Source organism: Cheilinus undulatus, linkage group 13 (assembly GCF_018320785.1).
Source record: "Cheilinus undulatus linkage group 13, ASM1832078v1, whole genome shotgun sequence".
NCBI classification, from domain to species: Eukaryota; Metazoa; Chordata; class Actinopteri; order Labriformes; family Labridae; genus Cheilinus; species Cheilinus undulatus.
In genome coordinates this window covers 6,214,040-6,238,537 of record NC_054877.1, presented here as the reverse complement: position 1 = coordinate 6,238,537, position 24,498 = coordinate 6,214,040, and the positions used below count along the sequence as shown (strand labels likewise).

The 24,498-nt window shown below is 40.7% G+C and overlaps 1 protein-coding gene across 1 annotated transcript in view; it reads right to left on the bottom strand.

The window, feature by feature from the left end:
• Positions 1–12,737, bottom strand: part of LOC121520599 (contactin-associated protein-like 4) — a 222,844-nt gene extending 210,107 nt beyond the window's left edge. Inside the window, exon 1 of the mRNA XM_041804138.1 lies at positions 12,597–12,737. Coding sequence (XP_041660072.1) covers positions 12,597–12,681 — 85 coding nt within the window. The 5' untranslated portion in view covers positions 12,682–12,737. The remainder of the gene's footprint in view (positions 1–12,596) is intronic.
• Between the last annotated feature and the right edge of the window lie 11,761 nt (positions 12,738–24,498).

Below are 24,498 nucleotides of genomic sequence, written 5' to 3'. Positions count from 1 at the left end.
TGTGGATCGAGAGAGGGTGGGAGGTTGGATTTGATATGGTGAGGGACCAGTTTTTCAAAACACTTCATTATAACAGGAGAGAGTGCAACAGGTCTGCAGTCATTTAGGTCAGTCGTGGCTGCTTTTTTGGGGACTGGGATAATGGTAGCTGCCTTCAAGCAGGGTGGTACGGCGGCTTGTGCCAGGGATATGTTAAAGATCTTTGTTAGGACCCCAGCGAGCTGGTCGGCACATGCCTGAAGTACTTTACTGGGTACTCCATCAGGTCCAGCAGCTTTATGTGGGTTGACTGACCTCAGGACACGTCTCCCCTCATGATCCTGCAGTTCGAGTGGTGGGGTGTTGGTGACAGGAGGGGGCCCATGGGACATGGAAGCTGATCCGTTGACCTCAAATCTGGCAAAGAAACGGTTTAGTTCCTCAGCCAGAGCACAGTCAGTAGGAGCAGAGGTGTGTTTGAAAACCTTTGAAAAGTGTTACATTTAACACACTCTAAAAATTTAAATGTGGGTGCTGACGACACAAAATGCACCATTTATGGACACACACTCTTACAGAGTTGCATCACTTTTTTTCCCTCTCTTCTATTGGAGCATCCACCTCTACTAGAGTGCTTAGAAAGCATCGAGTTTTCCTTTATGACTAAAAGAGGCCCAAAGTATCAGCATACAAAGATATAACCAAAACAAAGTATGAATGCATGCTGTTGAAGGGTAAAGTGTAGTGTCTAGTTAAAGATCAGTGCCGTATGCTGTGTTAGAGGACCAATGTAAGATTTAGAAATTGAGAGGATGTAGTGTTTCCAAATTTTACCCATGAATATTTTGATGTTTTCAAACTTGAGGGGGCTGAGTGGGGGTTAAAATGGAACACTCAAACCCAGAAACACTGCAAACTCAGAAAGGAGGGTTTCAAAAGTTCTTTCTAAATAAGCTTTTAGTAAAAAGATGGTTTTTCCTTTTAACTACCACCTGCCAGTGAAATACCACTGTGAGGTATGCAATTGCCAAACAGTAAAACAACAGTGCGAAGAATAGCCTTGATAACTGTATTACACATTTTCCGTCATTAATATTAAACAATGACTTAAATAATAAAAAGAAAAAGTAAAAGTAGATTTTTTATGCTTAAGTAACAGTGGTGGACAAAATAGTTAATTTCCAGCTATGATTTAAGACAGTCATTCTCAACTGGTGGGTTGGGACCCAAAAGTGGGTCTCGGAGCAGTTTTCAGTGGGACATGATGAGGTGTCTGTATAAAAAAAATAGTGGTGGCAAAAGTCCTGAGGTCCTTATCGGACATGCATCAATGCCTTTAATTTTACCCTGTTTTACTGTGAAAACGGCTAAATGTTAACCTTGCAAAGCAGGTGGATATGCTCGTTTGCATGTTTCTCACTGGTGAATCCATCTTGCAAAGCTCCCGTCTGAACTGTTTGGGCCCAGTTAGAAAGTGACAGGACCAATCAGTGATGAGGGGCAGTACCTTCAGGCATGGTGGAGTCATGGAGTAAGCAAGCAGAAACAAGAGGTCCTCTGTCAGTATTGTGAACTGCAGCGTTGTCCTGTTGAAAAACCCAGTCATGACCACACAGACGAGTCAGTCATGTGGGATGCCCGCTCCAACATCTCTGCTTAGCCAGCTGCCGTTTGACGCCCCTGCACAACCTGAAGCTCCATTGTACCATTGAAGGAAAAAGCACTCCAGATCATGATGCCCCTCCACTGTGCCGTGAAGAAAACATCTCAAGTGGGATCTCCTTGTCATGCCAGTAACGTTGGAAGCCTTCAGGATCGTCAGGGTTACATTTTTCTCATCAGAGAATAAAACTTTCTTCCACCTTTCAATATCCCACGTTTGGTGCTGTCTTGCAAAGTCCAAAGAGGCAGTTTTGTGGCTTCCAAGGAGACGAGACCTTTGAAGATGTCTTTTTTGTTTTTTAAGCCCTTCCCTTGTAGATGCCGTCTGATGGTCATTGGGCTGCAGTCAGGACCAGTAACGGCCGTAATTTGGCCAGTCGGATCCTCCAGCTCAGTGTCGGTAAAATCTTTTTGGGTCTACCACTTGACTTTTTTGTTCCATAACCCTCAGGATCTTTTGAGAAATTCAAAATGACTGTCTTACTGCGTCCAACCTCAGCAGTGATGGCGTGTTGCGAGAGGCCTTGCTTATGCAGCTCAACAATCCGACCACGTTCAAAGACAGAAAGCTTTTTTGCCTTTGCCATCAGGAGGTCATGACAGTGTGAATACCTGACAGAAAATGACACTGAATCCACATTTTTGTGCAGATTTTGGCTTTTAAAGGCTTTGGTCTTAAACGTTTGATCAGCTGATGAGCAGCCTATATCAATTTATTTGTTGTTTTCAATAATTTGCAATAAATTCCTAAAATTTTGATCAGGAGTATATCAGGTGTTTCAGTCTAATCATGCTCCAAACTGAAACATATTCAGTTATCAAACAAACGTTGTTGAACTTTTGTTGGAAACTGGGGTAACGATCTGTTGTAGGACAGCCTGGCTGGACAAGTTGAGAACCACTGATTTAAGATGTGTTTATATAAAAACAGTTGTTTTAAGAATTTAAAAAATGAACCCAGTACTTATATCCACCTTCAACCGTTCAACTGTATAAATATTGCCAGAGGCTAAATTACAGTCGTGACAAACAAAATGGACTGCATGATTATAAAGTCAGAGCTGGTTATCCTCAAACACAGAGCTGTATATTTATGAAATACGTATTTTTGGGGACAATTAAGATTCACTCGGGATGGTTAAAATTGATTTTCTGGAGACAGGGACAGTGACAGCTCTGGAGCCCTACCTAATGTGCATTTTTTCATCATCTAAACACAAACAAATCCTTCAGGGAAGCTTGTTTGGGACGTGTAGAGTTAATAACATCAGAGGCTGATGAAATCAAAGGCAACAGCTAACAAAAGAACAAAGAGGATTTCTAAATACATCTGAGGAAAAGCAGCCATTAACAATACAACAAAGCTAATTAAAGCCAGTAATTAATACAGACATACAGTACATGTGAAGGAGTCAGAGCAGTGCCAGAGGAAATGTGAAATAAATCTAAAGAAAAGCAGCTTGAGACAACTTAACTTTCTGAGGGCACAATTAGAGGAAGGTCAGCAAACCAATAAACAGCTTCTCTCTGCTCCATGTGAGGAGGAATAAAAGAAACCTCAAGTGGTGTTCATATTGGTTTGCTAAACACTTCTTCTAGGGGTGGGCTAAAAAATCGATACAACATAGTATCGTGATATTTCGTCTGGTGATATAGCAAATCGTCTCATCCACCAAGAATCGATTTTTTCAACTTAACTGCTAATATGAACCCTGTAAAAGACCCTGTAAAGTGAAAATAAATCTGTATTTAGGTTTGTTGTATGACAGGTCACTGTGTAATGAACCCCCAGGTCAAATTTCAGTCAGATAAAAGATCTCTAAGTTTATAAACTTAAGCTTCAGAATCATGAAAAACGAGGCAAAAAAATCTGCTCCAGGATGGTGTGGGTGTGTCTGTTGAATGAGAGGAAGCCCCGCCCACTCAGGAGAAACACGATCCTCTCAGATTTAAAAAATGTTACAATCTAAATTGAGGAAAGCACTCATGTTATTAGCCTGCCTCTTGACCTTTTGTTGACCTTAGAAGAAGAGACAAAGTCTGTCTCAAATCTCTGTTCTGATGCTTTCAATGATCCATAGACCACTGTGGCTGATAGATTTGGTAAATTTACCTCACAATGAACAAAAAAACAGCATTTAACTGACTGTTAACGTTCAATAAAGGCAGTGACATCAGCTAACAACAGACTGGACTGAGATGAACTGCTCTGTGATTTTAAATTGTAGGTTTAAAAGAGGGGCGGGGTCAATCCCCACTGTGGGCTTGTGACATCATGTGGCCCCGCCCACATGAAACCCAGCCAGGAAAGAGGTGGAAAACTTTCTGACAGTCGAAATCCAGAATTCAGTCACATGTAGATCTCAGTGTTTTCACGTTTACAGCAACCATATTCCAACAGATCTGGAGTGTTAAGAGAAAAACTTTGGGTTTCACTTTACAGGGTCTTTAAGCTAAACCAAATGGTATCAGACTGGTGCATAAACTTTTACACTCGCCGATACCAATACCTGCATTTAATCAGTACCAGACATGTTTCTGATACTGATGTGGGAACAACCTTAGTTTTGGTCTTCAACAAGGTCTTCCTTCATGTCAGAGATGTTGAGCATTAAGATCGCAAAGTGAAATAAGAGTGATGCTAGTGATGCAAGATGGAAATATAAGAGATAAAGTTTAAGCTCTGACAACACCATCCCTGCCTTTATGATGTGTCATGATGGGACTACCACAACTGACAGAAACAGAGGTATAGCAGACCTTTCAACCCATTAAATCTACACCAGTAACTCTGATGCCTGTCTTTTATCCATTTTTCAATCAATTTTCAATTTGTTCTGCCACAGCTAAGCATTAGCATACTGTTTTTCCCACAGTGGACGTCACATGGGATGTGACAACCAATGACAGGTTGTTTAGTCATGGTGTCATGCTTTGCTGAACAGCAGGTGTCTATATTCTTCAAACCTGGAGGAGACGTTGAGACATTGTTTACTGCGTGTAATACATAAAGTCTTTGAGTTTAATTTCCATTTAGAAAAAGGATGTTTAGAGCTTGACTGTGCACCACAGGGTGACGTTTCACAAGCGTTTTGAGACCATACGTCCTGGAAAGACCAAAAGGTTAAAACAATTGCTTAGGGCTTGAAGGGTTAAGGCCATATCATTGAGGCCTAGTCAGCTGTAATGATGAATTGCATACCATCATGTAGTTTGTCATGTCTGACAGTAGTCATGGTATGTATTTAAGGCTCTTTGATGGCGAGGCTGCCGTGTACAGTGGCCAAAATTTTAGAAAATCCCATTCATATGCATCCAGACACATTCATCTCCACTGACGTCGCAGTGGGAGCAAACTGGGGATAAGTGTTTTGCCCAAGGACACATCAACATGTGACCACAGGAGCTGAGGATTGAACCTCCTTCCTACTTGAGGGTTTAAACTCTTACTTAGCAACAGTTACCCCAAATTTAAAAGCGCTAGTCTGCATTTGTTTTTACCTGTATTTTGGTGATAGGAATTTTCAGAGGCATTCTAAGGTCAGTCTCGCTCAGCGACACAGTCATTTGTAAAAGAGGAGCTGTGGATCAAATCACACAGTGATTAATGACTTTCCCGGCAGCTACAAGGCCAATTTTTCAAACTGTTACACCTTTCATGTTGAGTCATTCACAATGAGCTATCTGCAAAACAGGACATATAAACGAACAGACATCAGAAGTGTACTACAATGGCCCGAGGACAAACTGTGAAGGCTTCTTCAACTCTTAGTCAGAGTGACTCTTAGAATTAAAAAAGCAAAGAAGTGAAAAACATCCTTTCTCTTCAATTAACACTTACACTAACAGGCAGTACTTAAAAAGTAGAACATAGAAGTTGAAAGCAGCTCAGAGTGGCACTTTTGTCACAGGGAAGTTGTGTGGATGCCAGTCTTTGAGCTGCTTAACACACAGACTATCTCATGTTGGGATATTGGAGGCCGATTAAACGCATGGTGACTTTACAGCCCTGCAGGGCAGCTGTTTCATGCTCTGACATCCTTGAATCTCACCATTTGTGACACATTGATTCCTGCTCCAGCTAACAAGTCATCAGGGCACCACCTGTGGCTATTCAGATATGTATTTGTACTTCGCTGTCATTTAGAGCCACCCCCATAATGAACAGTGAACAGCCTGTAGGGGTGGAGAGAGAGAGAGAGAGAGAAGTGCAGCTCTGACTGAATCCTGCAGCTGGCATGCCTCCATCTCTGCAGTCTTAACTTATTATGCTGCTGTGGTTTATGGTCTGTGCATGATGAGTGTGCTGCTGGGGCAGATCGGGTGAGATAAAGAGAGAGATAGACAAATACAGAGAGAAAGGGAGGGAGAGAGAGGCCAAGGATAAACCAAAGAGAAAGATAAACCAAAGCTGAAGATTAGGAGTTGACTGGTATTGATTTTTCAGAGCTGATACCAATACTGAGTATTAGCAGCTTGAGAAACTGAAAGCCAAAATGCACTTTCAACAAAAATGAGCATAAGTAGGTTTCAGTAACACAAATGTAAGACTGACAACATGCAACTCAGCATTCACGTGGTATTCAAAAATAGGCTTCTTTATAACCTATTACTAATAACAAATTATTAAGAACACAAATATAATATAAATCCTGTTTGAAAGGCTGTAAATGCCAATTTTGTAAGATAAAGTCATGCTGTGACATATGGATATGATTACATCGATCATTCTTTCCCCCAAGTTTTCAAAAGGAAACTTCAGCCCGTAAACACTCCAGTCTCCTCCAATGGCTGCACAGCACGCTTAAATGCACAGTTTATGGAGGACATAGAAGTGTTATTTCGGCGGGGAGCAGGTGGCCTAGTGGTTAAAGGCACTCCCAATGCACGGGTTCGAATCCGGCCTGAGGCCCTTTACCGCATGTATCTCCCCCACTCTTGACCCTGTTTCTGACTCTATCCACTGTCCTCCTCTGTGCCTGTCACAGCGTAGTCTAGCTGCAGTTCAGCGCAACAGAAGGAGACTGAGATGTGTCGTTGACCACTGTAATATGCAGTCAATGACATATAACATCAGCCAACCTCATGAAGCTTCGCCTAACTGTTAGAGAATTAGTGCAGCACTTTTGAATGGAAAAGCAGATTTTAAAATAACATTCAAAATCTTACATCTATTTCAGGCAAAGATTTTAGTTTGATGAAAACAATTAATGAAATCTCAGAGCTCTTGAACTGTCAAACCTTATCAACTGAAGCCAAATATAACCACCCTAAGATGAAAACTATGAAACTACAGCATAAAAGCAGGAATGGAAGAGAAAGTTTTAGGAGAGAGAACAGAAACAGAGAGGAAGATGAAGGGGTGTGAAACAGGGACAACAACACAGGGAGAGTGGAATCTGGTGAGGAAGCAAAAGAGGAGGAACTGTGAGGAAGGAGAGTGTGAGGCAGAGGCAGCTCTCTGTTGTAGTTTCGGCAGGTGAGAGGTACTCCAGGAGGAGAAGGAGAAAGGCAGCAGGTTAAATAAAGAAATAGGAATAAATATGTTGTGAGGATGGAGGAAGAAGAAAGACACTGACAGGAAAAAACAGGAAGTGAAGACAAAAAAGTAGCGACGATTGGGAAAAGAGAGAAACAGCAGGGAGAGGAGGGAGACAGGAAGATATAGAGGTATCTTTCAGGGAGGAAAAAATACACTGGTTTTGTCTTTTTCCTCTTTATCTGTCCATTTATGAGGCTTGTTTTTGTTCCTGTAACAACCAACTTTAAAACCATCAATATCAAATATGGGGCTGGTCCTGGAAGATATCATCCACTAGAGGGCGCTGTCTTACACCAACGCCACTTCTCCTTTGTCGTCATTGTTCCGTTTACATCTGATCTCCACCCTGCTGTTCTGCGAGCTGTCAGTCCCTGAGTCTTGGCAAGTTTGCCAAATCATAGTTCCTAACAAACTTGCAATCTAGCCCCAAAAAGTTCCTCATTTTTCCTCCACTCTTCTCTGTTATGCTTTGCTGTTCTGGCTTGAGCCATTGGCTACACAACTCAACACTGCCCCCTCTATTTTTAGTGGTATGGATGTAGAATAGATGTAGGTAAAGGTGTCAAATATAAAGCAAAAATGAGCCTTACAAAGAAACAATCTATCCCTCTTTAAGGCTCAGTCTAAAACACGTGATGTTGTAGGTGAGTGCCACTACTGAGGAGTAAACTCCATAGAGAACTGCATAACGAAATAACCATGGCAACTCCTCGACATATGAACACACGACTTTTGTCGTTTTTGAAAAGAAAATAACTCAATGCTGTTTTTTTGTTCTTTTAATGAAGAAATGTCGTCAAGTTCTGATAACACTGATGCAATAGCAGCATCCACACTTATCTCTCGTGATATTTCTTAAATTTCGATTAAGTACAATTGCGCTTTGAATGCATTTCCATTAAGGCCAATTTTGGGCATAGGCCTCGCAGTTCTCGTAAAATCTCATCTTGCGTGAATCTGCTGCAGGGAAGCTTGACACTCAAAACCGGTTGTGTGTTGGTACGGTTTTGGTTACATCTACGGTGGTTGCCTTAATAATTTTGAACAAAAGACGAAGGAAACAGATGATAGTTCAGGGGCAAAGTCCGTACATGTGGCAAAAGCCACGTATAAGGGTGTAACTATGATGTTAAGAAAAGTCTCATCTCCTCTTTTGTCCAAAAGTCCCATGCCATGTTGTCTTGGAGTGACTGGTCATGTGACACCGTACGTCACGTCCCGTGACTTGTAAATGCGGAAAAATTGTTTCCATTACACTTTTGCAATGTATTTCTATATTGAAACATCTGAAAAACCTCCTGATGAGAGCGTTAAACGTTTTTTGCGATATTTGAGAGGTTTTTCGGAATTCAGGTGTTTTCATTACCAGTTTTTTATTGCGCTATTTAGATTTTGCGTATTTCTAAGGGTAATGGAAACCCAGCTATAGTCTTTTCTGTTCTAATAAAGCATTTTTCACAAATCACACAGCAGTCATGCCTAGTCATATTATTGCACTTGTTTATGTGAATGCCATCGATGACATATCAGAGGCAGGTTGTCCTTTTGCAGGGGAACATTCCAATTGAAAATCATTGTCAATCAGATTCAAAGGGGCAAAGGGCACCCACACAAATGAAGGGTAGGGGTACAAATTAAAAATGGGACTAGGGGTGCATATGATCTAGTGATATAGTTGCGCCCCATGTGTGCAGGAGGCCCAGATTAAAGAGCCTGAGGCTCTTTTTACTGCATGACATTCCTATTCTCTCATCCCTGTGGCAGACTCTATCCACTGTCCTATCTCTACAACTAAGGCAAAAGCCCCTCTTAAAAATAAGGAAAACATGACTGTTCGGTTACTGCAGACTTTAAGAGATGAAAGGTCAATGTGAAGAAAGATGTGAATAAGTCAAAGAGATACTAGAAATGGATGCCGATGAGATGGAGAGTATTGAGGCAAGAAAGCAAAATGAATAGAGCAAGTCTTTTGTGCACAAATGTAACAAAAGTAAAGGCAGAGAAGTCAAGGAAAAAGGCATACAAGGTTGAATAATAAAGCAGAAATGGGGACATGAAACAGGAGGATAAGAGATCATTGTGTTGTGGAGGAGCGGAGTAAAACTGTGGTGGGATGGATGACTTTTTTTGCCATCTGTTTCGATTACTCAGAGGCATACATCACCGCCCTCTCTCTCTCCTCCACCTGACCTGTTTCTCTCCTCTTGGATTTCCCTCCCCTACCTCTCTCTCCCTCTCTCTACTCGCCTCACTCTGGCTGTGAAGGATAAGAGCAACGCCCCACGTTACTCGCATGCTGTCACTGCCTCAGTCCTGGAAACTGCACTGTGCTGGTGTCCATGTCTCTATTTGGCACTAAATTTAAGAAAGACTGGCCAATGCAGAGTCAGATGTGCTTCATCTCCATCCAAAAACAACCTCTCCAACCTGCAAACAACCTTATCCTGTCACACTTGCACCTTCACACTCTGGCTGCAGAGCACAAATGTGGCTCGGTCCCAGGGTGCTCATCATGCCGCTCTGAGCACCAAATTAACCAGAAAGAAAACAGATAACCTTGTTTTTATGCTCACATGCAGAGAATGCAAGCTTCCAATAGAGGCAACAATGCTTCTTTCTGCTTATAGAGGACAAAACACAGCTGGGACTGCACTGCTGCCACACATTCAGCTTAATTCAAGGCGTTCTCTGCAGCGAAATCAAAGTCAGATAAACAAAAAGTCAAACAGCAGTAACAGGGTGATTTCAGGGTGGCTGGGACATACAGTAAAATCAAAAGAAACTCCCAAACAAAATAGAATTAATTTTCTCAATAGATGAATGAAAATAGAGACCTTTATTCTGAGCAATATCTGTGATGCCACATGGTATAACATGCATGACTTCATTGGTGTGACATCAGGTAGGTTGGCAGGGCAAGCATCAGTCAGATGGTTCATCATACTACTGCAACAAAACCTGCATAAATATTCATATTATGGGTTTATTTTTCAGAAAAGGTTGCATTTATGCAGTTCCAGTCATGCAAGCATGGTGTGGATGGATGTGACAGCATGATCTGGAGGTGATTTGGACAGCGCTAAAGAGGCTTTCGGCATGAAGATCAACCTTGCAGAGGAGTAACTTTGTGCATGCTCCAAATAAGGGATTTCCCATCTCAACCACAAAATTAACCACAAAAATGTAGAAGGACAGACTTCATTTGCTTAGTGTTTGCTGCTAGTTGGTAAAAAGCTCCCTTTAAAATCCAGCTTGACAGTTTAAACCTAATACAGCCATCTAGCCTTGGCTCAATACAACATGCAGAATGACATTTTAATCTCAAACTCTGAACTCAACGGATGCCAATAAATGAGAAAAACTCACAATAGCCTGCGTCAGTAATTACATTTCCAGTTCTTATCACCCAGAGGTAACCAGAAAAGGATTTTTGGACCGTTTGGCACAAAAATGGAAGTCCATTCTTCCTTGGAACTTGTTAAACCTTTATTTTTCCACTGAAATGGGCAGGCAACACTGAAAAATGTATCACATGTTGGGCTTTCTCTTTGAATTCATGTCATTTATATGAATAAAATGTTCACATCAGCCTAAATTAGGGGTTAAGTTTCTACTCCTCATTCTCTAAAGCAGTGTTTCCCAACCCCATCTACCTAAGAAAAACAGCCCCCCCAGAACCCAAGACAGAAGAAAAAGTGACACTCTGTCATCAAAAATTAACATAGATTTGAATTGTTTCACTGATAAAACCCTGAACAAAAGCCTGTGTGTGCTTTTCTTATCAAAAGACATCTGTATAAACAACTTCATAACTGCTTTATCATGGTTTTAGTCAATATTTGCAAATCTAGTTTTGGCAGCCCAGACCAGACAAAGCCTCGCCCCCTCCTAAGATCTTTGGCATTCCCCCTGGGGGGTCCTGGACCCTAGGTTGGGAACCAATACTCTAAAGGTTACCAGATCCTGGTTTCTGGACTGGTTGGCACATTAGATACAGGTTCTTGCCCCCTTGATAAAACTTCTGCTTTTTCAACTGAAATGGACAGGCAAAGAAATGTCAGGTGTTTGGCTTTCTCTTTGAATTCATGCAACTGTAGAAATAAAATCCTTAGATGGGAATAAAACTGCCAACTCAAATCACCATAAGGTTACCATATAAGATTTTTGGACCAGTTGGCACAAAATTGTAGGTCCATTCCTGCTTAGAAAATTATAAAAATGTTCTTTTTCTACTGGAAAGGATAGGTGTACCACATGTGCTTTTTCTTGAAATTAATGGCCTTAAAGCTAAAAGAAGATATAAATTATAAATCTAACCCCATATCACAGAAATTCAACCTCACTAGGGCACAGAGGTTGGCTGTTTTCTCCTGCGATGGATAGGCAACCTCCTCAGCAGTAAAGAAATGCATCATCTTTTGGCCTTTCTCTTTAAATACATGCCTGGTACATAGACAACATGCTCACATGAGGCTTAATTAGGGATAAAGTTCTTCTCCAAATCACCCAAAGGTTATTGGAAAAGGGGTTTTGGACCAGTTGGCACAATAATGTAGCTCCATTCCTCCGTGGAACATGATAAAACCTTTCCTTTCCCTTGAGATGGATAGGGAGTATTCCTGGTGTTAAAGAAACGTAACGTGTTGTGCTTTCTCTTTGATTTCATGCCAAATTTAAGAATAAAAGGCTCATATCAGCCTTAATTAAGGATACATGTCCACTCCTCACACCTAAAGGCTACCAGATACTGGTTTTTGGACTAGTTGGCACAGAAATGTAGGTCCATCCCTCCTTGGAACATAAAACCGCTCTTTTCTCCACATATTGATAGGTAGGAACATTTCAAGCACAACAGAAATACACCATGTGGTGGGATTTTCTCTATATTCGCGGGAGGAAAGCCAATTAAAGAGTGAAAATGTTCCAGTTTTCAAGAATATCAACCCTACAAGGGTTCTGACGACGCATAAAAGTTGTCTTCGAGAAATACGCAGAGGACACCCCCTTTAAAAAGGCTTCAGCAACCTTATGAGCATTACTTTCTTGCTAAAAGTGATCAGGTTATTAATAAACGACGAAGTTGTGCGGTGATTTCCATTCACTATCCGTGATTTCGATCAACAACGAAGCGCTGATGCGCAACCAATGCGCGCGAAATGCAACTTAATCCAAAATACAGCCCTGTTCCCAGAGCTGTAGAGTAAGTGAAAGAGGAAAACAGTATGCACCTGAATGCAACAATCTCTCTAATTCCACCAGACCCGAGCCACACGACCCCCCTACCCACCCCGTCCCTGCGGTGTGACTGAAGGATGAAGCCCCGGTACAGCCGCCCCCTCCAGCTCTGCGCTGCCCGGACTCGCTCCATCTCCTCCGGGGAGTGAAAAAGTGAAAAAGTGCACACCCTGCTCACCTTCTCCTGCTGTCCTGTCCAGACTGAAGAGAAGCAAAGCGACCTGAGCGATAATCCAAGCGACTCTTTTAGTCCACAGATCCATGGTGAAGAGGAGAGAGGCTGAAGCAGAGAAAGCCCGGCGGCTGCTGGAGGAGAGAGACGGCCAACCTCTCCTCTCCAGCTCCAAGAGAGATCTCCCAACACACGACCGGAGAGAGAGAGGAGGGAAGAGGAGAGAGAGAGAGAGAGAGGATGGAGAAAGGGGTGGCTTTACTAGCTCTAACTTCAATGCACCTCCTCCTCCAAAAGCCCCCCTTTCAGTCTCTGTGCACAATGAAATCGCTTTCCAAGACCCTCCGTAATGCCAAACAGGGTCCTCCAGTTTCCCGTCTTCCTCTGCGTGTGCTGCCAACAATTAAAGGCCTATTGACCACATTTACTGAGACAAATAGGGCAGTAAATTCCCCAAAGGCAGGCTGCAGGTCACAGCTTTCCAGTCCGGCATTAAGATGCGCGCACACTAACACAAAATCACCCACTGCATGCTGAAGAGCAGTTAACCCTTGAATTTCACTTAACCTAAACGTAAATAGAACTTTTAACTCAGTCTAATAATATAATGTCTAAAAAAAACCCTCAAACATAACTAGATTAAAGTGAAACTAAAGCCCTAGTCTGCCCACCAGCTGTACAGTGATGTATGTCAGTATTTAAGGCTCTTTATTCTGCTCCAACCCTCAACATTTGAGTACAAAACTATTTAAATTCTATCTTTTGTGAAAGAAACGTGCAGAGTGACTATCCTCTACAGCAGGGGTGTGAAACTCAATCACAGCAGGGGCCGGATTCTGGATTTAGCTCCAACAAGAGATGTAACAGGGTCGACATTTTAAAAATCTAAAATTTGACATCATGAGTTGTAAAAGTAAAAATAAGACATAAAATTCAAAAACATGAGTTTAAAATGTCAAAATATGAGATGTTATTCAAAATCATGAAATGTTAAGATAAAAATAAGAGATGGAATTCAAAATCATGACGTTAAAAGGCAAAAATAAGAGATAAAAACCAAAACAATGTTTAAAAGGTCAAAGAATGACATAAAATTCAAAAACATGAGTTAAAAAGGTAAAAATAAGAGACAGACTTCAAAATTATGAGTTGTAAAGGTCAAAATTTAAGATAAAATTTAAAACCATGACTTCAAAAGGTAAACAAATGACATAAAAAGTTAAAATCACGACTTTAAAAGACAAAAATAGAGATAAAAGCCAAGATAGTAAGTTTAAAATGTCAAAATATGAGATAAAATTTGAAATCATGAGTTAAAAATGTAAAAATATAAGATAAAATTCAAAATCATGAATTTTAAAGGTAAAAATAAGACATGAAATTCAAAATCACGAGTTTAAAAGGTCAAATGTAAGATAAAATTTAAATCCATGACTTTAAAAGGAAAACAAATGACATAAAATGTCAAAATCATAACATTAAAAGGCAAAAATAAGAGATAAAACCAAAACAATATGTTTAAAAGGTCACAAAATAAGATAAAATTCAAAAACATGAGTTAAAAAGGTATAAATAAGAGATAAACTTCAAAATCATGAGTTGTAAAGGTCAAATTCTAAGATAAGATTTAAAACCATGACTTTCAAAGGTAAACAAATGACAAAAATGCAAAATCATAATGTTAATAGGAAAAAATAAGAGATAAAAGTCACAACAATATGTTTAAAAGGTTAAAATATGAGATAAAATTTGAAATCATAAATTGAAAAGGTAAAAATGAGAGATATAAGTCAAAATCATGACTTTTAGATTTTTAATTGTGAGTTTAAAGGTCAAAGTTTTAAAGATTTGTCTTAGTTTGGAGTAGAAAAGGTCAAAAAGTAAGATATAACTCAAAATCATTAATTAAAAGGGTCAAAATTTGGCTTAAAAAAAATGCCATTCTTAATGTTCCAAATTATGAATTGAGAGGTCTAAATATGAAATAAAAAGACAGAATTACAATTTTAAGTTGTAATTGTGAGATACAAAATTGAAAATATTTAATTCAAACACAAATTAGTTTTATTTTCCCAGATTCTTGACTTTTTAACTAATTATTTTCCCTTTATTTTTTCAAATTTTGATGACTTGAGGAAATTTCAAACCAACAAGGTTAAATTTACATCTTTTTACTGGAGGAAATCTGCAGACCTCATCCTGGTGGGACAGTTGTAATAAAAATATGACGCGAGCTTGCGGGCCAGGTATAACTGTACCACGGGCCTGATTTGGCCCCCGGGCCTTGGGTTTGGAACCCCTGCTCTACAGTTTAAAGCATAGCTACTAGAGTTGGATTTTTCTATTGGCTGAGCTGGAACACAGCTTCAAGGAATTGTTTTTAGATAGCTGAGTCATTTGAATGCACTCTAATGCTATCAAATATTCTGAGGGCATTTCTTGAAATTCCAGGATATCTGCACTTAAAGCCGGATATACACTGTGATTTTTATTGGCATGTTTGATATTTTGGTTGTATGACTCCATATACTTCACAGTGAGAGCAGAATAAACAACTTTGAGGTATTTTCCTTTGTAAACTGTCAGACGGTGTCTTATATTACCATGACAACAGCTGGAATGACTTTCAGATGCCCCTCCACTATGATAAAGGAAATACACAAGCAGGAAATATTATTACCCGCACAGTATGGGCTGACATTCTGCCATGAATGTCTTATGGCCGGCTTGAAATCACACCATGCCCCGACTCAAGCAACATACAAATTTTGATTAACCTGACCACAGAACAGTTTTCCATTTCGCCTCAGTCCACTTGAAATGACCTTTGGCCCAGAGAAGATAGCAGCATTTCTGGATTGGGATCGTATACGGCTTCTTCTTTCATTAAACAGCTTTGTCTTGCATTTTTGGATGACACAGCCAATTTTCATGGTGAAGAAAGAGTTGAGGCGAAGCTCTCAATTTACCGGTCGATTTACGTTCTTGCCCTGACCTGTGGTCATGAGCCGTGGGTCGTGACCAAAAGAAGGTGACTGTGGATACAGGCGGCTGAAATGAGCTTCCTCTGCAGGGGTTCTGGGCTCTTCCTTAGCGAAGCTCGGCCATCCGGGAGGGACTCGGAGACTTGGACCCACTGCTCCTCTGCATTGAGAGGAGCCAGATGAGGTGGCTCGGGCATCTGGTCAGGATGCCTCCTGGTTGCCTCCCTGGTGAGGCGTTCTGGGCAGGTCCCACCAGGAGGAGGCCCCTGGGAAGGTCCATGACATGCTGGAGAGCCTATGCCTCCCAGCTGGTCTAAGAGCTGGACGAAGTGGCCAGGGAAAGGGAAGTCTGGGCTTCCCTGCTTAGGCTGCTGCCCCCGCAACTGGACCTCAGATGAGTGGAAGAAGATGGATGGATGGATCCTCTGGAAGTATTTCTCAGCCTATGCAGTGATTTCCAGTGAAGCATCAGTCAGTTTTTTATGCAGTGCCACTTGAGGGCCTGACATCACAGCCAAAAAAATGACTTAATATTTTCATGAAATGGTCTCAGTTTAAAGATCTGATATGTTCTTTATATTTAACTGTGAATTAAATATGGATTTATGAGATTTGAAAATCATTGTATTCTGTTTTATTTACATTTTACACCACATCCTAACTTTTTTGGAATATAATGGTAATACACCGTGTTCCACATTATTATGCAAACAACGTTTCTCTCTGATTTTCTAAATATCAATGCAAATGACAGTCATAATATTTTTCAAGTCATCAACAGTTAGAGTATAATTTAAATGTTTTAGAACAAACTTCATAATGATAACTATTATTTTTTTTTAAATAAAAACCTCAAAATGCACTTTTCCACATGTTCCACATCATTAAGCAGGCCACAGGTTTCAGCAGTATGGGAAAGAAAAAGGATCTCTCTGCTGCTGAAAAGTGTAAAAAATAGTGTAATGCCTTGGACAAGGAATGAAAACATTCGATATTTCAGGAAAAATTAAGCACGATCATCGTACTGTGAAGAAATTTGTGGCTGATTCAGAGCACAGATGGGTTTGTGCAGATAAAGACATAATGAGGAAGGTTTCTGACAGACAAATACATCAGATTAAGAGAGCAGATGCTAAAATGCCATTACAAAGCAGCAAACAGGTATTTGAAGCTGCTGGTGCCTCTGGAGTCCCACCAACCTCAAGGTGTAGGATCCTCCAGAGGCTTGCAGTCGTGTATAAACCTACTATTCACTCCACCCCTAACCAGTGCTCACAAGCAGAAATGGTTGCAGTGGGCCCAGAAATACATGAAGACTCATTTTCAAACAGTCTTGTTGACTGAGGAGTGCCGTGCAACCCTGGATGGTCCAGATGGAGCAGTAGTGGATGGTTGGTGGATGGCCACCATGTCCCAATGAGGCCGGGACGTCAACAAGGAGGGGGCGGAGTCATGTTTGGGCCGGAATCATGAGGAGAGAGCTGGTAGGCCCCTTTAGGGTCCCTGAAGGTGTGAAAATGACCTCGGCAAAGTATATAGAGTTTCTGACTGACCACTTTCTTCCATGGCACAAAAAGAGAACTGTGCCTTCTGTAGCAAAATTTTCTTCAAGCATGACAATGCTCCATCTCATGCTGCTAAGAATCCCTCTGTGTCATTGGCTGCTATGGGCATAAAAGGAGAGAAACTCATGGTGTGGTCCCCATCCTCCCCTGACCTCAACCCTACTGAGAACCTTTGGAGCATCCTCAAGCTAAACATCTATGAGGGTGGGAGGCAGTTCACATCAAAACAGCAGCTCTGGGAGGATATTCTGACATCCTGCAAAAAAAATTCTAGCAGAAACTTTCCAAAAACTCACAAGTTCAATGGATGCAAGAATTGTGAAAGTGATATCAAAGAAGGGCTCCTATGTTAACATGGAACTTGTCCTGTTAAGATGTTTTTGATTGAAATTGCTTTGATTTCAGTAAATATGACCCCCTGATGCTGCAATTTCTACAAATGACCATTTTCAGTTCTTTACAACCTATAAAATGTTTTAAAAAGCTGTTGTGCTTAATAATGTGGAACAGTGCATTTTGAGGTTTTTATTTTTTAAAAAATAATTTTTTGTCATTATGGAGTTTGTTCAAAAACATTTGAATTATGCTCTAATGGCTGATGACTTGAAAAATATTCTGACTGTCATTTGCATTAATATTTAGGAAAATCAGAGAAAAATATCATTTGTATAATAATGTGGAACGCGGTGTAATCTCCTCCATGTCCCATCTCTAGGCAACCATAGATTCAAACAACAATCACGTGGCTTATGAAAATCAGACCACTCATAGTCCTGATTCCAGAGCTGTAAGGATGCACATGAAGTTTGAACCCAAACAACAAAGATGCACAGACAGACCAAAATGTCAGCTGTCACTTATTTCCCCTCCATCCATGACAATACCCCAGAAAACAAGAACATCTGGGCTTTTCAACACTTAAAACCAAAACAGCAGAGCTCTTTGAGCTGCACTTCCTCTACAGACTCTGCTAATAAGGGCAGCAAAGCCAATGCTGTTCAAAACAGCTCTACAGCTCAGCACAGTAAAGGCATGGGAGTATCGAAGAAACTGGCCCCTTTGGCTGTACCTGGTTACCAACCTCTGGAGGTCTTCGCTGGGGCAGCAGAGGATCCAGGACCAGCTTCATGGAGCGAGGCAGACGAAATATGTGAGCTCTGCATCAGACTGAAAGAAATTGAGCTGTGCAAAATGATGGAAGACACTCCTGAAATCCCACAGAGTAAGTAGAAGAACATTACTTGTGCTGTGGCTGGTAATTTACTATCATCCTTTAGAGCCAAGGGTCAATTAATGTCTAAATAATCTCCCTGGGTTTGAACATTTTAAGTAAAGTAAAGCCCAGTTCAAACAAAAGATTTGCAATGTAACAAGACCATTTAAAAAACAGTCATCCATTACACATTGACAGTTACTTTCTGAAAGGTAATGTGTTACATTACTTAGTTACTCACACCTAAAAGTAACTAGTTACACTACAAGTTTCATACTTTTGAATCCCTCCTTGTCACCTGAGATCTGAAACGCTGGTTTTGTGTGCAGTTTGGACAAGCTGTTAAACATTTCAATAAAATTTAATGTATCTATGAGGCATGCAGTTCCCACCTTTGTGCACGAGGCCCCTGGCATCTATCTCCCTTTCCCCAATGATATAATAAAACCACCTCCGAAGACAAAATTCAGGAAAGGAAATGCTGCTAGTTATGAAGTAAATTGTTATCTTGTGCACCGTTATGTTCAGTCCTTCTGATATAATCGTCTTCTCTTTGTTTCAGATGCTTTTGTGAAAAACATCAGGTGGCGCAAGATGAAGAGGAGACACAGGAAGTGTAACACACGCCAGGAAAACTAAAATACATCGCATTTCTTAAACAAGTACACAGTCCACGTCAGTTTTTTCTTCCAAACAATCTAACTTTTTCAACATGCCCTCATCAAAATTTAACACGGTATTTATTATGGGGAGCAGAATTAATTTACAGATACTTTCCATCAACAGCTGATTGATTGCATGTATAAGAAGTTCAAAAAGGACTCTTGGGATATTTCCTCTCAAAGAGCCCCTTGAGAAGCCATGTGCTACCATTCTAAATAGCTGCTGTTACTTCTTTTTATCATCAGCAATTAAAACAGTCAATTACTGATTACTCTTCACTAATTAAACTGATTAATGAAGTGAAACAAATGAGCATTCAGTCCCATTATAGAGCTACCTCAGGGGGACCACGGGGAAAGAAAATATATGCCTGGGCTTCCATGTTGTTGGGTTATATCTGATAAATTACTGCCAAACTCAGAGGGGCGTTTAGAGGTAAATTAGAAAGAGGACGACTGGGTTATTATAATAATAGTGTAAAATGTCAGTGACATGAACTGTTCTGCAATTTCTGACTATTATTCCAATCAATGGAGAGCAGGACATTTTGGTGGGCTCACTAATTTTTAGATAGCAGTAATTAGTCTGCATGCTGCTCTCTCTAAAGCTATTTAAAGGAACAAACAGTTCATCAGCCTTTATTCTGCCACACACATTACGTAATCACAACAAAACAGGAATTAGATTGTCTAATTTCAGCACTGCCTTGATTTCATCCTTCAAATATATATTTTTTCCTTAATAGCAGACTAATCAGTGTGATCAGAAGCTTCGTTTGAATGTGCGGATTTACTAAACAGTCTTTCCTGTATGAACTTTGTATTTCTGCATCCAGCCAATCATACTTAGTTCACATTTTTAAAGGAATTTACATTTGAGCACAAATAAATGTTAGAAAGGATTTTAAACAGGCAAAATAAAGGCCCGTGTCTACAACCGCCACATGACCTCAGTTTCAACTCTTACCTTCAGGATTAACTGTTCAGGCTACTACAGCTGACTTCTGCTTTACTGGTTTTAAACAGAAAAAAAAGAGCACTGCCTGTGCAAAAAAAATGCAGCTAGCAGATATTGCTTTGCATCACACTGCGTTGGTCACTTGCTGTCCGCACCACATCAGTCAAATATATGTTTTTATGCAGTTTGAGCTGAGATTCCTCTTGCACACAGTGACATCTGCTGCTTTTGTTTTAAAGGTTTAGAAAACATGGCTTTGTATTGAAGAACATTTGACTAAAACAGCTCACGGTGGCTGTTTTTGAATTGGCCTACTGCATACTCCTCCGAAACGCAGTATGCAGTATGTATTGCACACTGTGTACTGCATTCAACAGTAGTATGCAGTATAAATGCCAGTCGGACGTTATCGTGTAGTATGCTTGGCCCGGTTTAGCTGGTTTCCGGTATACAGAAGTACGTCATACCCTGGTCAATATTAAACGACGCACACATTGTTTTCCATCCATTTGCGTTCAGAAAAAATCCGGGAAGAATTTTTAATTGATTTTTTGGGATTTTATAGCTGTTGTTTTTAGCTTAGCATGTATAGTGCAGTGAAAGGACACACTCGACAGCACCTTTCCAGCCGTTACGAGCCTTAACGGCAAAACAAAAACAACAGTGACCTTATTACAACTTATTTCACTATAGTACACGTTATAAAGGTAAAGGTAAAAGGTAATGGCACTTTTTGTAACCGTCAGTCGCTCCGATGAAAGTTCTGCCACTCTCCGCTATTATGAACTCTGACCCGGTGCTTTACATTGTGGGTAACAGTAGGCAAAGCAGACTGGTCCGATGCATACTGTGAAATTTTCCCGAATCAGTACATCATCCGGGTATTTTTGGCATACTGCAACTTTCGCATTTGTTCGCATACTGCATACTACATTTTGGGCAAATCAGTACGCACTGCTAGTATAGTAGGCAAATTCGAAAACAGCCAGTGTGCTGAATAAAGTTTTTATCCAGTCAAACCACAACATTTCAATCACAGCTATGGATATTTTTGATCTACTATCACCACTATCTCCTCTTTATTTACTGAGCTGACATGCTCTGCAAAAAAATAAATAAATAAATAAATAAATAAAATTTCCCTTTAGGACGTCCCCAGCTCCTTATCAAGCTCTCTGAACCAGCAGACAGTCACAGCAGCACATGTTAAAGCTGTTTGCTAAACCATCATTAAATGACTAAAGAAGAAAGCAGAACATCAGAGGACATGGAAGGCAGAGCTGCTGAATCAGCTGGGGCACATCAGTGAGGAAGAGCATGTCTGATATTTTCAGATGTTGGCGAGTATAGATATGACTAGTTGTGCCGCCACCATCTGCAGCTATTTATCTCTGAATAGTACTCACAGTGGCCCTCATTTACCAGACATGCGTACACTAGAAAACAGATTTCCATGCACAGATCGGCATTTAACAGTTTGGACGCGAGGGCATGATGCGCTCATATCCCATGGCAGGTCTGAGCTTGTGTACGCACTTTTACAAGTCAGTCTGGACTTGCTATGCAGTGTGACTCTGGTGTGGTTAAACCAAACCTCTGAAAATCCATGTTAGCATGATTGCTTTTTAAATGTTGATGAGCATCTCCAACGTTCAGCTGATTTCCTCGCCATTTCTTATTTTTGATGAACAAGCATTTCTTTATTGAATTATTTAAGGAATGAAAAAAGACAATAGACTGGTTGTTTTGGCAATTATTCAAATTCCCTTTCACACTGTATTATCACTTGAAAAATGATAGATGCGATTCAAGCAGAAAAAAATGTAGTTATTTGGGGGAGAATAAAGGAAAGTCAAGAGAAAATTAATTCAATATTTAGCTCCTTAATTGGGAAATACTTTTAGACCGCTGTGATTGGGTAAAGGGTTTAATTTAACTGTATAAGCCTGGAAAGTGTATAAGAGCTGAAAGGCAGTGTTAACTGTGGAAGCTATTTTTCATTTTAGTCTTAGTCTTTAGATGAAATGTCTTCTAGTTTTAGTCACATTTTAGTCATTTCTACCCTTTTTAGTTTTAGTCTAGTTTTAGTCGACGAATACTCAATACTCTTTAGTCTTTACTTTTAGGTCGTTTTCAGGCTTTATTGTCTGAGGGACTCCGTCTGTTTTGGAACAGAAATTGCAACAGTGATGCGCTTTCCTTTGATTTGGTTCGCATTCACATTAACCTGACACGCCAGATGGATTTGTTTCACACATCCATCTGGTAAACCTTCAATACTAAGCGTCTGGGAAAGGACAGAGTATTTGAAAAAAACTTGGAGTGTGATTGGATGGACATTCTATCTGTCACATCTTTACGGGCCAATAAGAGCAACAAAATACGTGACCTAGCCCTGATCAAGGTGCGAGTGCACAGCTACCGAGGAATAACGCTAAACATGGCAACTGTAGACATGTCAGTACACGACTTTTGTTGATTTTGAAAAGAAAACAACTCACTGCTGTTCTTTGTTCTTCTTTTAACCAAGGAATGTCAAGTTCTGATAAAACTGGCGCTTTAGCAGCATCCACACTAATCTATTCATAATTGCACCGCCCTCTTGTTGCTGCTTGCAAACGTCATGACTCTGCTGCGCTTGAAAGTACTGCCCCTTGTTGCTGATTGGTCCTGTCACTTTCTCGAAGGGGCCCAAATGGTTCAGACGGGAGCTTTGCAAGATGGATTCGCCAGTGAGAAACCATTTCCACATCCATTTTCTTTGCAAGGTTACATTCACATTGCTCTTGGTCAAAAGGACCAAACCATCTGTACACCTACAACCTCTGCTCGTTAGAGGCGCTGTCATCACAAACAAACGGCGACTAAAATGAAAAGAAGGTGCTGAAGAAGACAAAAACGGAAATCCATCCCCTTTTCACCAGTCTTTTGTTCCGCAAATGAAAATACACAGAATTAACGCTTTCTTAGGGTTTCTGCTTTTGCACTGGGGCATTTTGAGCAGCCAGCGAGGCAGTGAACTGTCCTACATGTCGTATTTTACATTAGACAAATAAATCAGCACCGACTATGACGTGTTGCTATGGCAACACAGACACCAAGCAAGGTACCAACATGTATTTGAGTGTATTAAATCCTATATCAATCTGTATATCATAAGGCTTTATCCCACATCCTGCCTTTGGTTCACAAGTTGGTCTGCTTTGCGTTCACACCTCCAACGAACTACACCAGGGTTCATTAGGGAGTGGACCGAGACCCCCTGTTTCAGGTGGACCAGAGTCTGCTTGTTTGGTCTGCACCAGAGTTCGTGTGAGCGTTCACACCACTGAAACGAACCGGACTATCCGGTGAAAATGGACCAGAGTTCGGTTAAAGCGGACCAAACAGCTCTGGTGTGAACGCACCCTTAGTCTAGTTTTTGTCATGAAAAAAAGGCTGTTGACGAACCTTTTATAGTCAAAGGTTTTTTTGATGAAATTAACACTTCAGAAAAGGAAAACATAAAACAACATAAAATCATATCCCAATCAATTGGCATGTCTGGAGAATTAAATAATTGATCCAATCTGCGACTATTTCATTTCCTTTACCTCTCTGAGCTGGAAATCGACACCCTAAGGGGAGCAAGTTTCTTTGCCATATTATCCCTAAGTCATAAACTCCGTGGGTGAGGCCCGCTGAACCATTTATATATGATGGCGTGTTGTTTAAATTCGTTCACACAATTTATAAACACGTGTGTAGGCCTCAGTGCAGGGTTTAGAACAATGCAGATCTACAGCATACTCTACTGTGTAGATTCAACACACAAGTATAATAAAAGCTTTAGTCGTCATTCGGCAAATCACCATATTCAGGTGTTCCACACAGTCATTAATTCTGGTAACTGCCCCGTTGTCTCCTGGGACACCAGCCGTGTGTGCGTATTTTCCCTCCTTTTCTTAAAGTTGTGTAAAAAAAAAATGCTGCATGCTCAGAGAGGGTTCATGGAAATAAAGAATGAATGTGTCACTGCTTTTCAGTACAACAGGTGGGTTATAGTACCAGCAAATCAATGCACAGCGGGGGTTTCAGACCAATTTGTGTAACACAGAAACCGCCCAGGGGACGAGGTTGTAGTGTCATGTTCAACAGATCAGATCCAGCATCAAATATTAACTGAATACATTTATGAGGGAGACGCTTTGGGCTGAATTCAGCAGACGGTCAAGAAAAAGGCCTGAAAACAGAGAGGAGAGGGGACAGCCTGCAAAGTGAGTCAGCGGGGGAGTGTGATAATGAAAACCCACTGAGAGTAAAGACAGCAGGGGAATCAGGAGATAAAAAACCTGTTGAGAGCAAACACAGCAGGAGAATCAGATAACAGTGAAGCCAGAGCCGGTGAGAAACAAGGGATCACGCCGAGCTTTAACGTACACTCCCAACATGAGCGTCACACAGCCCTGTGGCCCGCAGACACACCTCACACTGAGGCACCAGCTGGCTGCTCAATGATCAAATCACACGAGTGACGGATTTAAACG